Source organism: Anolis sagrei, chromosome 3 (genome assembly GCF_037176765.1).
Source record: "Anolis sagrei isolate rAnoSag1 chromosome 3, rAnoSag1.mat, whole genome shotgun sequence".
NCBI classification, from domain to species: domain Eukaryota; kingdom Metazoa; phylum Chordata; class Lepidosauria; order Squamata; family Dactyloidae; genus Anolis; species Anolis sagrei.
Genome location: NC_090023.1, coordinates 100,366,015 through 100,387,417, shown reverse-complemented (window position 1 = coordinate 100,387,417; position 21,403 = coordinate 100,366,015). Strand labels below are relative to the sequence as shown.

The 21,403-nt window shown below is 38.2% G+C and overlaps 1 protein-coding gene across 2 annotated transcripts in view; it reads right to left on the bottom strand.

The window, feature by feature from the left end:
- OCA2 (OCA2 melanosomal transmembrane protein) overlaps positions 1-21,403 on the bottom strand; it is a 269,025-nt gene that overhangs the window by 68,616 nt on the left and 179,006 nt on the right. For both annotated transcript variants that reach the window (XM_060769814.2, XM_060769816.2), the window contains exon 23: positions 20,265-20,358. In XM_060769814.2, the coding sequence (XP_060625797.2) occupies positions 20,265-20,358 (94 nt within the window). The remainder of the gene's footprint in view (positions 1-20,264; positions 20,359-21,403) is intronic.

Genomic DNA, 21,403 nt, shown 5'->3' with positions numbered 1-21,403 from the left:
TTTGTAAAGACTACTTTGCAGAAGCACTGCTTTCAAGGCCAGCACGGTCATGTAATTATAATTCTGACGCATGGCAGCTATTATATGTACATTTGAAGCTTCATCTGTATTTTCTAAATTTATACAGTGAAGAATCATCAAGCAGGGTGTTATTGTGCAACTGATCTCTGTATATGCTTTTAATATTTGGTGTGTTAAAAACATGCTGTATCTGGGGCATGTAAGCAAAGAGAGAATTTGAGATTTCATGCAAATTAAAAATCTTAAACAGCAGCTACAAAGGGATTTTGCAAGGGCATAATTTCAGGTTTAAAAGAATCGGCGCATCCTCCATCATTCAAGCTTCATCAAATTCTAACATATAAAAAAGAGATGCCCACATTCCAAGGCAAGCATACCTCTGTTGGCAAAGTCCCTAAGAAAGAAGCCCCTTTATATAATGTCTTTCTATGCCCATCCAACTCCTTTCTCGTTATCTCCTGTGTAAGTGGATCTATTTTAGCAGCATCCGCATTGGGAAGATACTAAAGCCTTGTTGTATGTGGTTCAGGAACCCATTGCTTTTCTTTCTGCCTCTGATACCAAACTGTCTGTTAAAGAAGTAAGGCGTATGAACACAGTTACTGGCAAATCTGTAATAGATTTGAGGCATTTGTTTTTCTCATTCTGCAATGTATTATTAGACCAGACTTGAAACAGAACTAGACTTATATTGAAAAGATGGAGGATCTCAATGCTTTACAGGTTCAGCGGTTTTCCTAATTCAAGCATATATTAGTTAACAAAGCCACTGCCCAAGAAGCTTGTAATGAGTGAGTTCTAAGTATGTAGAGGTTGCTAATTGGAACATATGTCCCAAATACTATTGTATTACTTGTTAAAATCATAACAACAATATATTAACTCTGAAGCCAAAAAGATAAATGGTAACATAGATAAAGTGGGAAAGGAAGGGGAGGGAGTGAATAGGTAGGATAAGAATGCACATGCAAACACAATTAACCATACAAATATCTCAGCATTGTAAATGAGTTAAATTCCTTCATATGACATTTTAAAGGTTGTCTGTCTTCCTGTTTCCTATGTTCTCAGCATACCTGTCAAACCCTTATCAACCCCTTGTAAAGTGTGTATCTATATGGAAGCCCTTTACAAAACTAAAACCTTGAGAACAGAAAGGTGAGGGAAGTGAACTGAATTTATCATCAAACGGGCATCAAAAAGTGACTGAACTGAGATATTGATTTTATATTTAATTTATTTAAAACATCTGTGGGGTTCTTTTTAAACCAATCCTCCCACAGAGTAGTTGCAGTGCTCAAAGCACAGCCACCAGATCAAAGTTCTCAGAATTGGGGGGGGGGGGGAGGTAGCAGGAAATAGAGTGGAGCAATTCTCTTTCTTCTATAAAGAAAATTAAGAGTTGTGACATTCTGAAATGACTAGCATTAGGCCAGTTCAAAGAAGCAAAGCCATGTGAACTAAGGAAAAAGCCTCCAAATCCAGATTCCATCCACAACTTGAAAATATCCCCTTCCTCCAAAATTCAACCATCCACAGCTTGAAAATATTGCCATGCAACATCCAAGTCCCAATTTTGCCATTTTGTATCGGGAATACAATTTTATTATGCCATTGTACATAACAGGACATGAGCATCCATGGATTTTGTTATCCACAGAAGATCCTAGAACCAAAACTTTGGTTCCATGGAATAGATGAAAGTACTCCTTTAAATATCATCATTAAAGCAGCTTGATTAGTCATGTCTAATAATACTAGACTTCTCCAGCACTTTTTTGAAGTAATTCCTTCTCAAGAAAGCCACTTGCTTTCTTGCTTTGACCTTGCTTTGCAAATTAGTCTTCTTGCAAAACTATTATGACTTGGTTGTCATAATTTTCCAGTTGGCTAATTGGCTTCAGTTCCTTACACTTGCAGTTGCCCAACCCAAGGTGATCAGAAATGTTCTCATCCAAATCCTAATTAGTGTTATCAGTGTATCTGCAACTTTCAAAGACTTTTAATTGCAACTGGAGAGCTCCCATGGGACTTGGAACCAATGTTCTTCACCACAATATTCTCTCTTTTGGACTTCTGAATTACTGTTTAAACTATGCTTAGTTATCCCCATACCCCCACTATGTCTTCCATGGTCTACACCCATCATCTCTATACTTGGAGAAGTCTGAGGACTTGCTGGATATCATATGATCTGAATATCTAGGACTGTGCAATGACATGTTTTCAAGTTCTTTCTTTTCTAATCTTCCCTAGATCTGTGGAAGAGTCTAGATGTACAGTACATATAATGCATTGACAGCTATGGATCTGGATGGTTTGGCCCTCATTTACCAGTACCTCTTATTCACCAAACAATAAATTACAAGATTGCATGTAAATAGTACGCCATTTAAAATAGTGTCAAACTGCTACAAACACGTGCCTAAACCAAAACTCTCAAAAATCATGCCATTTGGGTCACTTGGCCTGTCTTTTAATTCATATCTCTAAAGATCTTCAATGCAAGGAAAAAAAGAAAATGTGGTCTATGCTCTTTCTTCAAAACTCCAGGAGCAACATTTTGTGATTCCAAAAAGCTCTTAAAATATGGAATAGAATTGATTGTCTTGTCACATTGGTTTCATTTTTTCCTTTCCTATCTTGACTGGGTGCTAAGGGTGAAAATTTAGCTTCTAGCCTCACACTTCAAGCCTCACACTTCAAGCTTGTGTTTCCATGTCAGTGGAACAGTGAATCCACTGCAGGTTATAGTGTGAACATTACAGGAGCTACCTAAAGGAAAAATGGATATAAATGAAAATATCTCTGTAAGAGGCCACACACCTTCATAGCACTTTAAAGCTTAGAATGAAACCTGGAAGGCACACAACACCATGGAATTAACTATCTGCAATTACATTGATATTCCTGGGTATGCTTAGAATTATACATACATTTGTAACAGCATCACTGAACACCTCATCACAGTGAGGTCGATAAGTGTCTTCTCTGCACTTCTCGGTGCTGCTGGAACACTGCTGGCATGGAGTCCCCAGAACCCATCAAATGACACAGGGCTACTTCCAGCAGGGCTACTTTGGGATCCATGCCAGCAGTGCTGAGAAGCAGAGCCCAGAAGACTTGAGTGTGCACCCAACTCCTCATAGAAGAAGCTGGAGAGGAAGCAAGAAGAAGCCGGGGACAGTGGGAAAACATCATGAAAAGGTATCCCAAGATCAACAATGTCCCCCGGTTTCTTGGCCTCAATGTGATGAAGTCCTTAGTCAATAAGATTGGAGGCTAGTACTAACAAGGTTTATGCAACAAATCTTAATAGCTACTCAGAGAATGTATGGGTAAATCTTATCAAATATACATACAAAGGTACAGTTATAAGCTTTCTAAATTGAGCGAATTATTTCTAGTAGCAATAGTTTGGCTGCCTCAAAGTCTCTGCAGAGCAACAACTGAAGTTCATATTTTGCTACTTACATCCTTGTGTTCCTCCTGTGACTTTGACCTGTCTCATCTACTTCTATTTGTTACCAAATGGCGGCTAGTGACGCCTATCTCATTGGGTCAGTAGATCCACATGAAGCTCCAAGTTATTCAAAATGATGAGCCCAATCATAAAAATATCATTCAAAATTCAGGCTAAAATCCAGATTAGTTTCATCAGTCCAAGGATATGGAAGCCAGTAATTGTGATTGCTGCTCTCATGCCATTTTTTCCAATGTCTTCTATTTTCTCGTTAAGCCTACTCATACACATGCTTTTTAGACCTTGTCAAAAATTATGAGTTAACATAGAAATTAAATGTATAAAGACTCAACAGCAATATACTTCACAGTGGCCAATATGCAGGTGTTTTTGGGAAGACTGGTGTATTTTCAAAAAAAATCCAAGGTGATTCAAATGAAATTAATTAGTGTAAATGGTGTCTTATATTTTAAGATGTAAAGAGCAAAACCTCCTTGTGAAACCACAGTAGTTCCTAAATGTTATGGAGAAGAAATCTTTTTGCACAATATGACAGTATCAGTTTTGCATTGTTGTAACCAAAGGAAAAGATGTAAGGTGCATATCATACACCATGGTTTCCAAACAGTTCTTCAGATTTGTACTATAAAGATTTTTCACAGATCAGAAGTAACAAATTAGCAGTAGCCTCCATGAATAAAAACATCATTCAATACATTCCAGCAAGAAGTCAAGTTATGTTTAAGCATTAAAAGGAGGGCAAATTGAGGAGGGGGCAAGCTTGTTTTCTGCTACTTCAGAGATTAGACATGAAGTGATGGGTTCAAAAACTACAGTAAAAGAGATTCCACTGACAATCTCATCACATTCATACCCCTATTCACCACGCATTGTAGTGAATCTGGTAAGGGCCAAGATGGAGGGCGGGGGGAAACACATTACCCCATACCACTCATCACCTACCTTACCACTCACTTCATCCCACGGGGAAAGCATCAGTGCCTGGTTTCCCTCCTTAGTTTTTTATGCAACACGGAAAGCCTCCCATGTTACCTCCACTACCTCCTGCAATTCTTGGACTTCAGTTGAGGCATGGAGCCCTGCTGGAAGTCCATCTACATAGTGTGATGACAGCCAGTGGACTCCATGGCTCAACTAGTCCAAGAATCCCAGGATGGGCAATTTTGTGCTAAAAATAGTTAAATCACAGTATGGCAGGCAAAAAAATGAAAGAGTAATTGGGATTTTAAATCCCAATTTTTATTGGGATGGAGGCCACATAGCTGGCCTAAACCCCGGGATTTTGTGGGGGGGGGGGGTTGTCTGGGTTAGCCCAAGCAAGAAGTGAAGGTACTATCACCAGGGGCTTTGAGGGAAGGGACAGCGTTTGTTTCTCCTATTGCCTCTGGCTCAGCTCCTGTGGACTCACTCCTGGCAGAACTGAGGCCCTGACTCTGCAGCTCAAGGCCAGCAACAGCACCTGCTTGCCCCAGAGGCTGGGGCATTAAAAAAACCATGCCTGCAGGGCCTCAGGCCTAAGCAAGAAGTGAAGGTACCATTACCAGGGGCTTTGAGGGAAGGGGCAGCATTTGTTTCCCTTGCTGCCTCTGGCTCAGCTTCTATGGACTCACTCAGCTTCTGGGGACTACTTGGTGCTGCTGGACTCTATCTTGACTGGCCTGCATTTCAGCACCCTTGGGTCAGCACATAGATACCAACATTTGTTTCTTCCAGCCATGGCCCTGATTCACCTGAGCCCTCTCTTGAGTGAACACTGCCACCCCGGTTTAGCATCTCATTCTTCCCCTGATGGAACATCTGCTCTGTTAAAACTATTTTAATATGTTTTATTGCATTTACATGTTTTAATTGTTTTATAATTTGATATGTTATATTTATTCTTTGTTTTATGATGTGGCATTGAATGTTGCCATAATCTGTAAGCCGCTCTGAGTCCCCTCCGGGGTTGAGAAGAGTGGGGTATAAATACAGTAAATAAATAAATAAATAAATAACGAGGTAGGCATTGGCAGCTTCCCATTTCCTCCTGCACTTACCAGGAGAAGACTGGACAAGGCCTGAAGACCCCCTGCCTCCCTTCCCACCTCCTTTGGAAAAGCCAAAGGAGGACTTGCGGTAGGACAGTGGGAATTTCTTATCCAAGACCCCTTTTGGATTTTCCAGGGGGGAGGGACAGAGGCAATGGCTGCCAGCCTGCATGGAAGGCAAGTTGAAGGGGAAATGGGGGGCAGGATGGAGTCCAGACAGGAGGGAGGGACAAAAACCAAGTTTTTCCAAGCCTGCAGGGATACACAGGAATGGAAAAATATGTGTTTCTCAGGAAGAACCAGATTTAAAGGGTAACTTTTAAACAATTCTGCAGCCTTTAATCTGATTCATTTTAGATAAACATCATTTAGCCACCACCCCTTTTAATTCGATTTAACCTGGTGTATAATGCGTGTGTGGAAAGGCCCTAGGGCTCAGGAAGGAGAAAACGGTGGAAGTGGCTTAAGAGAATATGAAATTTCTTTCCCCCAGGGCTCTGAATCTGACTTGAGAGAGCCTAGATGTCAAAGTCTGCCAGCAGAAAACAATATATATTAAGATACAGGATGGCAAGTTAAAGTAAGCAAAGCACATCTGATTTGCAGAAACATTAATCACTCTATTAGATCCCCTAGAGCAGACTTTCTTTCAAAGCCTGCCTAGTAAACAAGATAAATTAGGCCTGTCAACCAATTCTGAAATAAGACCTCTTCCTTTCCTCACCTACTTTTTAAAAGGTATATTAGATAATTTGACACATCAGTATGAAGTGAGAAAAACAAAACATTCCAAAACTTGTACATTCTACGTCCTACTATGAATGTTATGAGATGTAGCAGGTACTAAAGGGGCAGTCTAAAAGAAAGGGTGACATTTTAATTGATATTTTAAACCCTAATTTCCACTTCTCCTGAAATCCAGAAAAAATAAACAATTGATTCAAAAGAGAATAAATTAAAAGAGGTGTTTTTTTTAAAAAAAAAGAGAGAAGTATTTAACACATTTGCAACTTACAGACAGAAGTAATTTAAGTTCATGTCAGAAGGATTTTGAAGCATTTCAGTATTTTGGTACCTCTGCAGAGATTTTTGGCAGTTTTGAAAATACAATATTTAAGTCAAACCTTGAAGTCTTTTGTTTCATTCCATTCTTTCCAGACAAAGAGCATTACACTGGCTAATTTATTCATATTTTGTGGCTGCTACAGAATACTTTAAAGCACAATCGATGATAAGCAGCTTTTAAAGTATTTAGTTGTTCAATTGTCCAGGGTATATGTCCTTAATGTTTATTAGTGTAATTATGTTTTATTTAATTATTTGTATTCTTATTTTAATTTAATTTTAGTTCCTTTTCTTTGTCATAAGTTCAATGTATTTTATTTTCTTGTATTGTTTCATATTATTTGATGTGTTTTGATTATTTGATTTGATTGTGAATGTATGTAAACCACCCTGAGTCCCCTTGGGGAGAGAGGACGGTCTAGAAGTAAATTATTATTATTATTATTATTATTATTATTATTATTATTATTATTATTATTATTTGCAACACAACAAGATGAGTCCACAACAAACAAGATCACTCTGCTGGCTGCTGTATTGGCACCCGATGGCACCCGATGGGGGGATGATGATGATGATGATTATCATCATCATCATCATCATCATCATCATTACAAAACATGGGATTAGGGGACCTCCAGTGCCTTATGGACCTCTTCACACTGTCCTATGGGTCTGTGCTGTTTTGCCAGCAGTCGCTAGCAAAATGGAAGGTATGCAAGGCACCTCGTGGCACCCTGCACACCCTCCCCCCTCCTTCCTCATCATATGGTAGGGATGGGACAAGGCGCCCTATCCCTGTCCCCATCAGAGGAGTGAAAAGGCAGCAATGTATATTGCCCCATCATTCTTTCCCCTATCATAGGAAAAGGAGAGGAAAGTGTGGGTAGCTCCATCAGAGCCAACAAAAAAAAAGTTCCTCTTCGCAGTGGAGGAGGAAGTGTCTTTCTCTCCACTTCAGGAGGAATGTGGATAGGGCCAAGCCAGCATCGTCTGACAAATGGAAGAACAGGGCCAAAAAAAACCCATGTGAAAAGATCGCTAGGTGTTGTGTATGTGTTTTGTTTGCCTTCTAATTCTTTCGGAAACACGACAACCCCATGACTCCCTTTCTGCTTGTAGCATTTTTCTTGGCAAGTTATTTACATAGAAGGTTGCCCTTCTATGTAAATAACATTGTCTTACTGAAAGTGTGACTTGCCCAAGATGACTTAGTTGGCGTCCATGATTGGATGGGGATTCGAACCCTATTTCAAAATCTCTGTTTAACATTCAAGTCACTACACCTCAGCTCACAGCTTTAAGGTGCTTTAATCTAAGAAAGCACAAGCAAAAATTTGAAAAGTTACTTTTAAAGACAACTACTGGAAGCATCTAGCCATCTTGAGACCATAATCTTTATTACCTTAATGGTGGGAAAAATGCACTCATATTCCTCCCTTTGCTTCTTCAACATTAATAGTCCTACATTGAGGGCAATTTGAAAGACAAATATCACATTATGATTACATGCATGTGGCTGCAGATTAATTTACAGCTTGGTTCATAGCCCAGGACTGATTACCTTGCAAAAAATAGTTCTCCTGTATGGGAAAAAATATTACTATATACTGGAGTATAAGCCAACCCGAATATAAGCCAAAGCACCTAATTTTACCATAAAAAACTGGGAAAATTTATTGGCTCAAGTATAAGCCAAGGGTGGGAAATGCAACAGCTACAGGTAAATTTCAAAATAAAAATAGATACCAATAAAATTACACTAATTAAGGCAGGGGTCCTCAAACATTTTAAACAGAGGGCCAAGTCACAGTCCCTCAAACTGTTGGAGGGCCGGATTATAATTTGAAAAAATCATGAATGAATTCCTATACACACTGCATATATCTTATTTGTAGTGCAACAAACACTTAAAACATTACAATAATTAAAATGAAGAACAATTTTAACAAATATAAGTTTATTAGTGTTGCAATGGGAAGTATGGGCCTGCTTTTGGCTGATGAGATAGGATGATTGTTGTTGTTGTTGTTGTTGTTGTTGTGTGCTTTCAAGACGTTTCAGACTTGGGTTGACCTTGAGTGAGGGCCGGGTAAATTACCTTGGAGGGCTGTATTCGGCCCCCAGGCCTTAGTTTGATGAGAAGTAATGTCTTCATGTTGTCTCTCTCCATAACCATACCAATGTAGCACATATTTTTCCTATTATTCTGAAGGACTACAAATACTTTTGGATGATATGTAATTCCCACTCAGTAACCTCTTGTGCTGAGAGTTGTCCCTGATTGTTCATTATTGTTGTAAGCTCCCCCAAAAAAGCTTCATCTCAGTTAAACTCATCCCATGTTTGCCAAAGCAAGCAGTGAGCTGAACAAAGAAATTGGTCTTTCATTGTCATGGTTTTCAGTCTGATAAAAGCTCTTTCCCCCTTTGATCTCAATTTATGTTCTGAGGGTTCTCCCTGAAAATACTTGTATCAAACTTAAAATACGGCATAGCTAAACAAACAAAAAAAGGCCTACACATCTCAGCAAGAGAGCCATTTGACAAAAACTCCCTCTGGAGCATAATTCCTGGGCAGCAGGAGGATTTCTGACACTTCTAATATTACCAGAGCCTGTGATTAATCACACTTGTGACAGTTTTGCAATACATACACCCAGCTGCATGTTTGTAAAGACAGTTATTCTCTTTTGTACAGCTGTCTACATGCCGTGTCGCTTCAAACAAGTATTGGCATATTTACAATAAAAATCATTCCCATAAAAGACAAACTTTAATTTGTATTCCAAAGAAATTGATTTCTGAAACACACAGAAGCACACACCAGGGAGTGTCTTTGGTCACTTTTTAACCAGATGTAGATAATACAGTAGAACTTGCAGAATTTAAGAAATGAAAGAAAACAAAACATAGTCCTGTCAAGTCTTGAATGTACAGAACAGTAGTATTCACTGATAAATGCTCACTGCCAAAAGTAATATTCAAGCAGATTGAAGGGTAAAAGTTAAGCAATGAAATACTACAATTGGCTACTAAAGCAGTAGTGTCACCAGGAAGGATGTGGGGAGCACAAACCATACCTGGTGACACCATCAGAGGGGATGACACCACAATAAATGTCTATACATTTGTTGTGAAGGCTCAGCAGTTATTTATTTATTCACTTACTTCATTTGTATACCGCTTTTCTCCCCAGAGGGACTCAAAGTGGTTTCCAATAAATGCATGGCAAAAATTCAATGCCTTACAACATACTGTGTGTATATATATATATATATATATATATATATATATATATACCTAGTATAAAAGCAACTGTAAGATATAGATATAAACTAAATTAAACCATATTAAATGGGAACAACATCTAAACATTTAAACATGGAATTAAAACATATTAATATAAAACATTAAAATCACAAATCCAAAAGTCAATGTCCGAGGCCTTTCCAGGGGTCAGTTTTACATAATCCTGTATTGCCCAAAGGCTTGGTCCCACGTCCATGTCCGCTGATCTAATTTCGGCAAGAAGGGAATTCCACAGGCAAGGGGCCACCACTGAGAAGGCCCAGTCTCTTGTCCCCACCAGTCACACTTGTGAAGGAGGTGGGACTGAGAGCAGGGCCTCCCCGGAAGATCTTAACCTCCAAGGTGGTTCATAGAGGGAGATACGTTCAGACATGTAAGCTGGGCCAGAACCATTTAGGGCTTTCTAGGCTAAAGCCAGCTAAAGCCAGCACTTTGAATTGTGCTCAATAACAGACTGGCAGCCAGTGGAGCTGCATAACAAGGGAATTGTGTGCTCCCTGAGCGCCGTTCCGGTGAGCAGCCTGGCTGCCGCCTGTTGTACCATTTTGATCTTCCGAACAGTCTTCAAAGGCAACCCCACATAGTGCATGTTGCAATATTCTATTATTATTTAATTAAAATTTATTTGTAGTTATATATAACCACAAAACATTTTTCACAATCCCAGCCTACATGTAAAATTACAGATTTGATTATTTGCAGATTAGATTAAAATATTCTCTCTAGGAACCTCGAGATCATTGATGATCTTCCATGGATATTGACCATAGAGTCATACTGGAGAACCTAGTGATTCCTAAAGAAATCTCTAGGTTCTCTGATGGATTATGTTCTGTCTATAGAGTTATGCTGGAGTGGCAACTATAGAGGTATTTTCTCAGGTTAAAAAATAGTATTTTTATTTACAGTTTTTCACTTTCATGGGAGTCCTGTCTCCATAACCTCAGTGAATGTGGAAGGCTGAATATAGTGCAGCAATATGTCTACAAGGTTAAAACTCAATATTCATATACTCTTTGAACCTCTAGCTAAATACTTTGATCAAAGTTGTCATTATTACATAATTATAATGACACTTCAAACCACATGATTTTTTTTTTTTGCATGAGCTACAAGCAAATGCTATTATTTTCATTGCTGTTTTTAATAGCTGTTAATATTATGAAATTTTATGGTGCCCAGCCACAGTATTGTGGTATGGTCTAGTATGGGAGGAGGTCCATGGAGGTGACACCATGAGTTACTGAAATAGGTGACTCCAAACCTAGTGAGATCACTATACTAAAAGTATGTATGAGAAATACTTGATTTTACCATTGTACCATCAATGTGTTGCAGCAGCTGAAAAATTGAACACAAATTCAGGCTGCATCAACAAAAGGGACTGAAGCCCTATGAAGAAAACTTTGGTGGAGTTGTGTCTCCCTAAGGTTAGGTGATGCCATACCCTTCCTGATTTGCCATGAAAAGGCCCAGTGAATCCTGTGTCATCCTACTTTTTCCGGTGCCTCATTTTCTCTGCCTTCCTCCCACTTTTCCCCTTCATCTTCTGCTTACTTTAGTTGCTGAAAAGTGCAAAATTAGTTTGCACTCCATTAACTCAGCAGGAGGGAGAGAAGATGAGGGGGTGGAATTTTGTCCTTCCTAATAGACTCAGGCAAAACTGCTGCAGCTTGTGTTTTCTTCCTCATTAATAACTTTTGCCAACCTGACCACACTCTGATGCTGCTTGGCCACACACGTCACAGTTTTCATCTGTAAAATGCTAGAGGGTATGAGATGCTATGATAGACATCTTCATATATTTCAAGGGATGTCAAAGGTGATGCTCATTTCTATTCAGCGGCCCTAGAGGACAAGAACTGCGTCAGTAGTTTCAAATTAAAAGAAAAGGCATTTAGAGTAAACATTTGGCAAAATGCACTACTTAACAAAGGAACTGATTTCCTCATGGTAGTAGATTGTTTTTCCTTTCGCATTGTTTGAGCAGTGATTGGCAACTTAGATTAGATAGTATAATATTGGACTTATTTATTAATTTGTTATTTTATATCTCATCTTTCTTCCAACATGGAGGTGAATGCCTTTTACAAATATAAAACAAGATCAAACAAATAAAGCTAAAAACCTGCTAATGCATAATTAAACAGCTATCATATTAAAAATTTCAAGATGTATTTACTACACTTGGAGGACCATCATGCTCAAATCAGTGGAAAGGTTCCTCAATGCAATCTGTAAACTGAACGTGCAAATGTGAAGTTTCCTTTTTACAATTTATATTGTATTTTATACTGTCTTGTTATATATTCCAATAAAGGCCTATTGGATTGGATATTTTAAAAATTCATTAAATTTTAGTTTAAAATGTTAGAGCATTTTAAAATATAACAGTAAAAATTAAAAGTGGCAGAACTTTAAGAGCTTTAACATCTCTTCCAGCAATATGATTCCACTTGTTGAAATACTAATTAACAACTTTGTTGATATACGCTTTATGTTAAATAAGTAAGTAATCAATCTAGATTTATTTGCTTCACATAATCCATTGTACTCACAACTAGCTACTCTGGTAAAGAAAGAACATCACCAAAATGGAAAGGAGAAGTTGATTAGCTCCCACTTTATCCTCAACCTAGAAGCCACAGTGGTGGAATGGGTTAAACCCTTGTGCTAACTGAACTGCTGACCTTTAGGTCGGCTGTTTGAATCCGCAAGATGGGGTGAGCTCCCATCTGTCAGCTCCAGCTTTCCATGCAGGGACATGAGAGAAGCCTTCCACAGGATGGTAAAACATCTGAACATCCCCTGGGCAACATCTCTGCAGACAGTCAATTATCTCACACCAGAAGCGACTTGCAGTTTCTCAAGTCACTTCTGACACGAAAAGAAGAAAAAAACCTCAACCTGAAAAGCTGAGGGACTCTGCAGAGCAGGTTTAGTAGATGGCTCACAGAAAGGGAAACCATCAAAAACTAAAATCTGTGGGATATAATCCTTAACTCACATTCTATTTTAATTAACTGAATCATTGTTTCTCAGGTTGTGGCCCTTCTGATGTATGGGAGTTCAACTCCGAGAAATCTCAGCCCCCAAATCCTACAATGTGAATACCATTAAATGAGACCATAATCACATACTATATTCCTTTAATAAAACTAAAAAAATGAGGGGGTGGAGAGAAGCAATCTTTCTCAAGAAGACTACTAATTCAACATAGTCTGTTTTGGACTATGTCTACATGAATGTATGTCCACATGATGAACACTTGGTTTTGCAGATAAATACTTCATCTAACCATTAATATAGGTCATCAGAACATGTAATTTACTCCAGAGTTTCCAAAAGAAGTCAAAGCTGTGGATCAAGCTGGATTCAACCTAGTAAGTAAGTACCGTAAGTAAAACTTTATTTATATCCTGCCCCATCTCCCCATGGGGATTCAGGGTAGCTCACAACATAAAAAGGCAAACTGTCAATGCCTAATCCATTATCTACACCTCCAATGAATCCACTTCTGCATCACCAACAGCAAGCAGCTCCTTCCCAAAGGTGTACTGGTGATGCTGCATTTTTGGTTGTGTCACACCAGGGCACTCAGTCATGTGACCAGAAATGAAACTCTATCAGCAAATCTCCGGCAGCTGGGCTTATGGATGGCTAAATGACTCTGAGGACAGTCAAAGGGTTTTTTGGAGCAACTCTGGAATACTTTAGATTGATCCAGTAACTGCAGACAAAGCTTTGGACATGGCAATACTGATACTGCCCTCAAAAAAGCCACAGTTTAGAAGCACTCCTTGCCAAAGTCCCCATCTACTCTGCCATATAATGCAGTTTGAAACTGCATTACATGGCCAGTGTAGACTCATATAATGCAGCTTAACTGCATTCAACTGTATTATATCCCTGGCCAAATTTACCAAGCTGAGTAGTTGCAGTGATAGGGTGCAATTTTGTCTGGGTTCCTTCTCCCCATAATGCTCCTCACTTTGTAAGCTCCCTGCATGTGAAATCCAGCCGGCCAACCAGAGTGAGCTTCTCAACTTGCTTTGATTGGCTGAGCAGGGCAGATTTCAGTGAAGACCTCTTCACTGAGGTACGCCTGCCAAGTATATATCCTGGCACAGTAGTTCCCCCAGTCACAGTTGCGTCAAGCTCTCCCTTCCATCTCGCCCTTGGCTCTATTGTTGTTTTCCTTTGTATTGCTTTGTCACCACTTGGGAGCAGTTGGTATGGAACCTGGATCTGGTGCTGCCTCATTCTCCCACTTTAAGTCAAGATGCTTATCACAACCATATTACTGGAGAAAACGAATCTGAAATCCAATAATGTACTATGTGGCAATGATACCATCTTATTTTGTACAAAATAACAATGCTGCTCTGCATACAAATATTGAGCTTTGCACATAAAAGTACATAAAGAGAAAACCGCAATAAAGTTTTTAAAATATCAAAAACCAGCCACAAATTGTCAGAACCTCACAAAGTGGAAATTTTGGAATGATGCCACCTAGCATGTGAGAATGGAATGAACAAATTTGAAGAAATATAATGACATTCTGCAACACCAAGATATTACTTGTATTCCTGCAACCCTCTGGCCTCACTTTGAACTTATTTTCATTTGCTGGTTCTTTGCCTGCCTGTTCAATAATCTTTGGAGTTGTTTTTAACATATTATTAACTGGTGCTCATCTGCTCTTTTCATTTCATTTTGATGTTAACAGCTTTGAACTAGAAAGGTGAGATATAAAAATCTCTAATAAATAAATAAATATAACTTACACATTCATCTGTCATTTTTTTGTGGGGGATATACATCACACTTTAAAAATAAATACCTTGATGAGTAAGGTGTTTTATTGCTTCTCAGAAAACATGAACACGCTGGGGTTTTTTCCACAACCAAGCTCCAAAAATAGAGCCATTACAGTGTATCATGTTTCCAATAAATGAAAATACAGATTTATGCAATAGGTGGAGCTACTATTTCATGCATTAACAAGGAAAATGTTGGTGAACCTATTTTGGAAAAACAAAGCAAAACCAGGAGTATGAACCATGGGGACTTCCAGATTTTGTTAAGGTGCAGCTCCCAGGATCCCAGCCAGTGGTAAGGAATGCTGGGAGATGTTACCCAAAAACTTCTTCAAGGACAGTTCTACAAATGATACAGTGTACTATCACATTCGCCTGTGTGGGTCCACAAAACACAAGCAGGCTGATGAGAGTTATCCCGGGGTAAGCCGTTTAATGAGGCTGCATCCTGGGTTAAAAAACCCTGCTCCAAGATTTGGACTTTCCCCTGTATTGGGGGGAGCGGTTTCCCTCCGGATTACAACTGGAGAAGAAGGTTTAATATCTATTAACATCTGCTTTGCTCATATTAATGACTACCCCCAGCCAAAAGTGATAAGGTTTCCCTTTCAGTAGAGTTGGATATTAGGTGCAAAAATAATTTACCGCTGGTTATTTTAAAAAAGATACTTTAGCTACTCTTTTGCTTTGCAACAGATTTATGTTTGACTTTTTTTCCTTATTATAAATAGAAGCACATTCAACATAATGAACCATATGACCTTTACAGTTTCAAAATGCAGCATTTAACAAAACATGTTTACTCCATATCAGGAATCATGATTGAAACTGAGAGAGAGCGAGAGACTCTACTTTTTCTGATTTAAACTTTTTTTTATAGGTGCTTATGGAAAGATTCCCATCAAGTTGTATTTACAGAAAAGTTACACTCGTGCTAATCATCTGCAATCTCCTTTGAATTTTGTGACAAACACATAATTTAATTTTATTATTGATTAATTGCATATCCCTGAGCCCTCTACTGCAATTTCCATGGGAATCATCCTGTAGAAATCTTCCTTAAAACAGCTTTGTGGTGAGACATTTAACAACACTCTTAATGTGCTCATGAATGTGTATTTAAAGTAACACATTAATTAAGGCATTACTAAAATACAAAATATTATTTATGCCAATTAGGGTTGTCTTCTAAACATTAAAGACTTGTAATAATGCTGTACATAATGACAAGGCAGGAAGAAAGAAAATAATAATATTATGACACAGTCTTCAATTAATATACCATTTTGGTCTAAACTTTCATGTTACATTCCAAGGGAGAAAAGATGCCCCACATGTTGGAAAAGCGCCCAGTAGCCCAACATACAAGAGATGTCATTGAGACTCCATACAAGATTCCAGAACATGGTACTCCTAACTTTTCTGCTCCTCAGGACTGGCCTTTATTGTTATGCTTTGTTTTAAATAATGTTAATGTTATTGTATTTATAAGAGCCATTTATGGAGGGAGAAAACCTAAACATAGTGATAGATAAATGGCTAGATAGATAGATAGATAGATAGATAGATAGATGAAAGGGAAGGGGGAGGGAAAGCAAATGTCCCTTTCTGAAATGCATGATACCAGGAGTGTTTTGAATTTCAGAATGAGGAGGGTTAGAATACTTGTATTCCAAGAGGAAGGCACATTAAGGAACCCCTTGTCATGACTGCCTTCCATCTGGAAATCTATGATCCAGAATAGGTCTTCACAGTCATTTATGGATCCACTGCTAAAACTCTATCTCTAAAAGACAATCATACTCAGCCATGAGTGATCACTCATGATGTTGATGGTCAGAGGCAGCCCTAAGTAATTTTCAACAGTAAGCAAACAGTATTTTGCCCCCCCCCCCCAACCAATCACTGATATATATTTTCTGATCATCATGGGAGTTCTGTGTACCATATTAAGTTCAATTCCATCATTGGTGGAGTTCAGAATGCTCTTTGATTGTAGGTGAACTATACATCCCAGTAACTACAATTCGCATATGTCAAGGTCTAATTTCCCCCAAGAGTGCCTCAAGAGCGCCCCTGGGCAAAATCAACTATACTGCAAATGCTTACTTTGCGTAATGGGTTGAGCCGCCCCTGATGATGGTTTCAATATAAATAATGGTGATGGGATCCAAGCCTAAACATAGCATTCACTTAGACTCTATATTCACCTTATCCTGAAGTTAAATTTTATACAATATTTTTAACAATTTTGTGCATCAAACTATGTTTGTGTACATTCAACTGTCAAAAAGCAAAAGAGCCACTAACTCAGCCAACCATATGGATGATTTTGGAGTATTTTCAGATTGTGTGGTTCTTAAGAAGAAAGGTTCAACTCTAGTATGCATTATCTTATTTTCTTTATATCCCACCTTCCTCCTTATGGGGAATTCAAGATGACTTACAAGGATTCAAAAAAGAAGATACAGTTTAAAATCATTCACATGCAAAAGTTTATAATAACAAAAAATAGTTCAACTTCAAAACAGAAGACAAAAATAATACATATAAAACTATGATAATGAACAAACAAAAAATAATGAATAAAAATATATCCACCACCATCATTCAAAATGGGTCAAAATGTTACAAAATACTGCCTTCTCTGATGGTAAATATTTAGAAAGCTTTGCCAAGAATGTGCTTGAGTTCAAGTCAGGGTAGGAAGATTTCAGATTTACAGGATCTATTTTAATTTTTACAAGAGCCCTATCCACCATCCAAAGCCTATTGAGCTATAGAAATAAGTGCCAACACTGAATTGAATTTATAATCCTTTTACACACACACAGAAACCCAATTTCTCATTACCTGCTGCTTCCATGTTAACAGTATAATTGAAGGTAAGGTGAGTACAAACTTTTTGTTGAATTTGTTGAACCACCAGGAGTCATAAATCCTTGCAAATCTATCTGATCCTAATCTGCCTTCTTCCCAGCTCTTCCCAGTTCAGAATGCAACAATCGTATCAAAAATTATAACAACTTTAAAACCATGGTCTATTGATGATGTGTGTGTGATGGAGTAAATTTTATTGCCATGCATCCCCTTGGCTAAGTGGCAAAGAAAATAAGTAATCTAAAAAGCTATTACCTTGAAATGATTTTTTCCAATTACTGCCATTTCTACTAGATACATAGGCTATTAATTCAAACTTTGTGCAATGCAATATTAGATAAACTGTGAGAATAAAGAACAAATATATATGTCCCAAAAAGAGAGTGCAGTCTTATTGGTTATCTTTGACTAGCATTTTTTGATTAGCCCTGGGAGCTTAAACTCAAACCAGTTCAGAGTTTCATAGCTCTTCAGCAATTGGAATGAATTTCTGTATCCCTTCAATGGAGACCAACAGTTCAATGATGTGAAGAACCAACCATTCAATGCAGAATGAGGAAGCAATTATTTCAGATTTCTTCCACCACCAAAGAACTCTAGTACATGCCATTTTAAAAATGTTGCTGAGAGATATTTAATAAACTTTCCTATTTGTTGCAACAGGTCTTCTGAAATCTGTCTTCATAGATCTATCATTCCTATAACCAAATTATGGATGACATTTAAACAAGGCTGGACAAATTTCACCAAATCTGGAAGGTGTGATCAAGGATAGCCTGGATTAAAATATAAGATGCCTTATTTATTCATGTACAAATTAACTTTATGTATAAGTCGATGCAGGCTTTGGGGCCAAAATTATGGATTTTTATCTGACCCATGGATGTCGAGGATAATTCTGTGGAGAGGGGAAAGCACCAATGCCAATTTAGGAGGACAACTGATCATCACCACCAACATTTTCCTGCCAAGCATTCAAAAAGGCCATAAACAACTCAATGGCAGAGATACTAGAGGGGGGTCAATGTTTCTTTTATAATACCTTGGGTTATAATATACTCTTGTCTTTCACCACTTTACTCAGAGAAAGGGGTGGTTTCTTTTTAATAAGTCAACCCAGTTTTCAGGATGAATGTTTAATGAAAGTTTTTAGACTTATACATGAGTATATAGGGTAGGTATGTATCATATTGAAAATTCACTTTACAGGGCTCATGGGGGCACTCAAGTATTTGTTCATTCATGTGGAATAGTGTGGCACATCATTTGAAAGTACTTTTATTGAGTTGAATTCAAAACATCACTTTTTTGATATTTTGCTGTAACTAGTCAAATAAAATTTAGTTTATGTGTTGGCTTGATGGATTTGCACCAAATCTGAAAGGAGCATTTGGGATGATCTGATTTAACATAAACTGGCTACATAGCGTACAAAAAAATTCAATTAGAAAGTGGAGGGGCACCCCATTAGTCATTGTGAATAGTGTTATTGGTGGATGATTGGGAGAGGCTTGCTCTCTCAAGAGCAATCCATATGGATGTGTAATGTGAGGAATGTCTGGGCCTCTAATGAGAAACATACTCATCCTCTAGACCAGTGGTTCTTAACCTGTGGGTCCCCAGATGTTTTGGCCTTCAACTCCCAGAAATCCTAACAGCTGGTAAACTGGCTGGGTTTTCTGAGAGTTGTAAGCCAAAACACCTGGGGACTCACAGGTTGAAAACCACTGCTCTAGACACTGCTTCTTAAAGTGTGGGTCCTTACTCCAAATGGGTTCTCCTTAGTTCAATGTTGGAGTCACAAAAAAATTGGCAACAGTAAAAGTTTTCTGGCTGCCACCTAGTGACCATTTCAGATATTATTTATTTATTTATTTATTTACTTTGCTTATATACCGCTGTTCTCAGCCCGGGGACGACTCACAGCGGTGTACAACATAGAAAGAACAAGGTTCAAAATTCAAGACACAATATAAAATAATCTACAATCCAGCATTAACAACATAGAAACATAGAAAGAACAAGGTTCAAAATTCAAGACACAATATAAAATAATCCACAATCCAGATATTTACACAAATTTGTAACATGCAGTATTTACAGTGAGCTCAGCACAAATGTTTCAGCTGTACTGCTTAAAAGGGAAAATCAGCTTGCTTAGTAACCCTTGCAAATGCTGATTTATTATCAGTAAATGTTTGGTTTTTATTGCTGTTTTATATACCTATATACTCAGGATCGCATTAAACTTTCTTGGACAGAAATGGGTCATAAGTGGAAAATGTTTAAGAAGCCCTGTTCTAGGACAGTTGAACCAATAATGGTTAATGATTCTCTCAAGCAACACTGGATACTAGAGAGAATTTGTAATTTAAATATATTTATATATATCTAAACATTAAATTTCACTTTTCCAGTGGTTGCACCTAAATTTGAACAGCACACTTTGAAAACTCTGTTCTGTTGAGTGCTATCCCGGCAATATATGCTTTTATTTTTGTTGTGCTCCTGGAGTTACAGCTCCCTGGTCATCCTTTCCTTCCTTTTTCATACACTATGAGCCATCAGCTTGATTTGTTTAGGTTTCTATTGCAAATCAATAACCAGACAGAGGCAAGTGTGAACACAGATTCTTTTGAAGTCTAAAATGTACCTGAAAAATTCCATGAAAGAGAAGCCATATCCATGTTGCTCAGCAATTCCTGCACAAACGACATTTGCAGATGCTCCGATCAATGTCCCATTACCTGACATTAAAACAAAAACAAAAAAGAATCAAAACTGATATTTGGTTCTTTGACTATTTGCTTTGTCCCTGAGTTAGACTGCCTTGAAGACTAGGTGCAAAGGGAGGGAAGGGGAGGAATCAATCATTTCTCAAGCACCCAAAAGGAAATCTGAACAATAACCACCCTGTCTATAAATAGCTGAATGTTTGCAAAGGCATGCCTGTCTTTGTCCTCTTATTCTCAGTGCGGGGGTGGAGAGAAAGAGAGAGAAATATACCACTTTGTTGTCAATCTGACACCTCCTGCCTGTATACAGGGGAACTGGCTGATTATTTGCTTCATATTCAAAAAAGAAACAGAAGGCTAAAATGAAATCGGGAAGGAAATGTGTAGGAGGAGAGGAGTCACATCTCTGCTAATCACATGTTTGGATATTGATTGAGATAACAATGAAAATGGATGAGTTGTTTACGTTCTGAGCAATGCATGCCAGACCAGCAGAATGAGTCACTTGCATTTTAAGCAGGTCCTTTAATCCATCAGTACCATTAATAAGTGACCTCCACATAAAGTGACACAGATACTCCAAAAATACCCGGAACCATTGCATAACCATCCAAATAAAATTCTCCATACAGTGCATAATTTCAGTTGGGGATGGGGGGGGAATTAAAGCATTTTTTACTTCAATGAGAGAATAGACTGGACAGAGGGTAATATTGCACGAGCAGTATAACATTATACATACACACAGTACAGTGTTGAATATTTTTGTGCATTCCAAACATCAAGTAAGCCTTGAGGCAATTGTTTTACCTACCATTGTTCAAACCATGAAAAATTGCCTTTGAATATAAGTACAGAGGATTTTATAAAAATTGTTACTACTCTTGATTTTACTGCCATGCACCTACAGCCTTCCAAGTGTCCCAGTTTGGCAGAGACAGGGATCTACTGTATAAGCCAACCCAAATATAAACTGAGGCACCTAATTTTACCACAAAAAAGTGGGGGAAATTATTGACTCGAGGGTGGGAAATGCAGCAGCTACCGGTAAATCTCA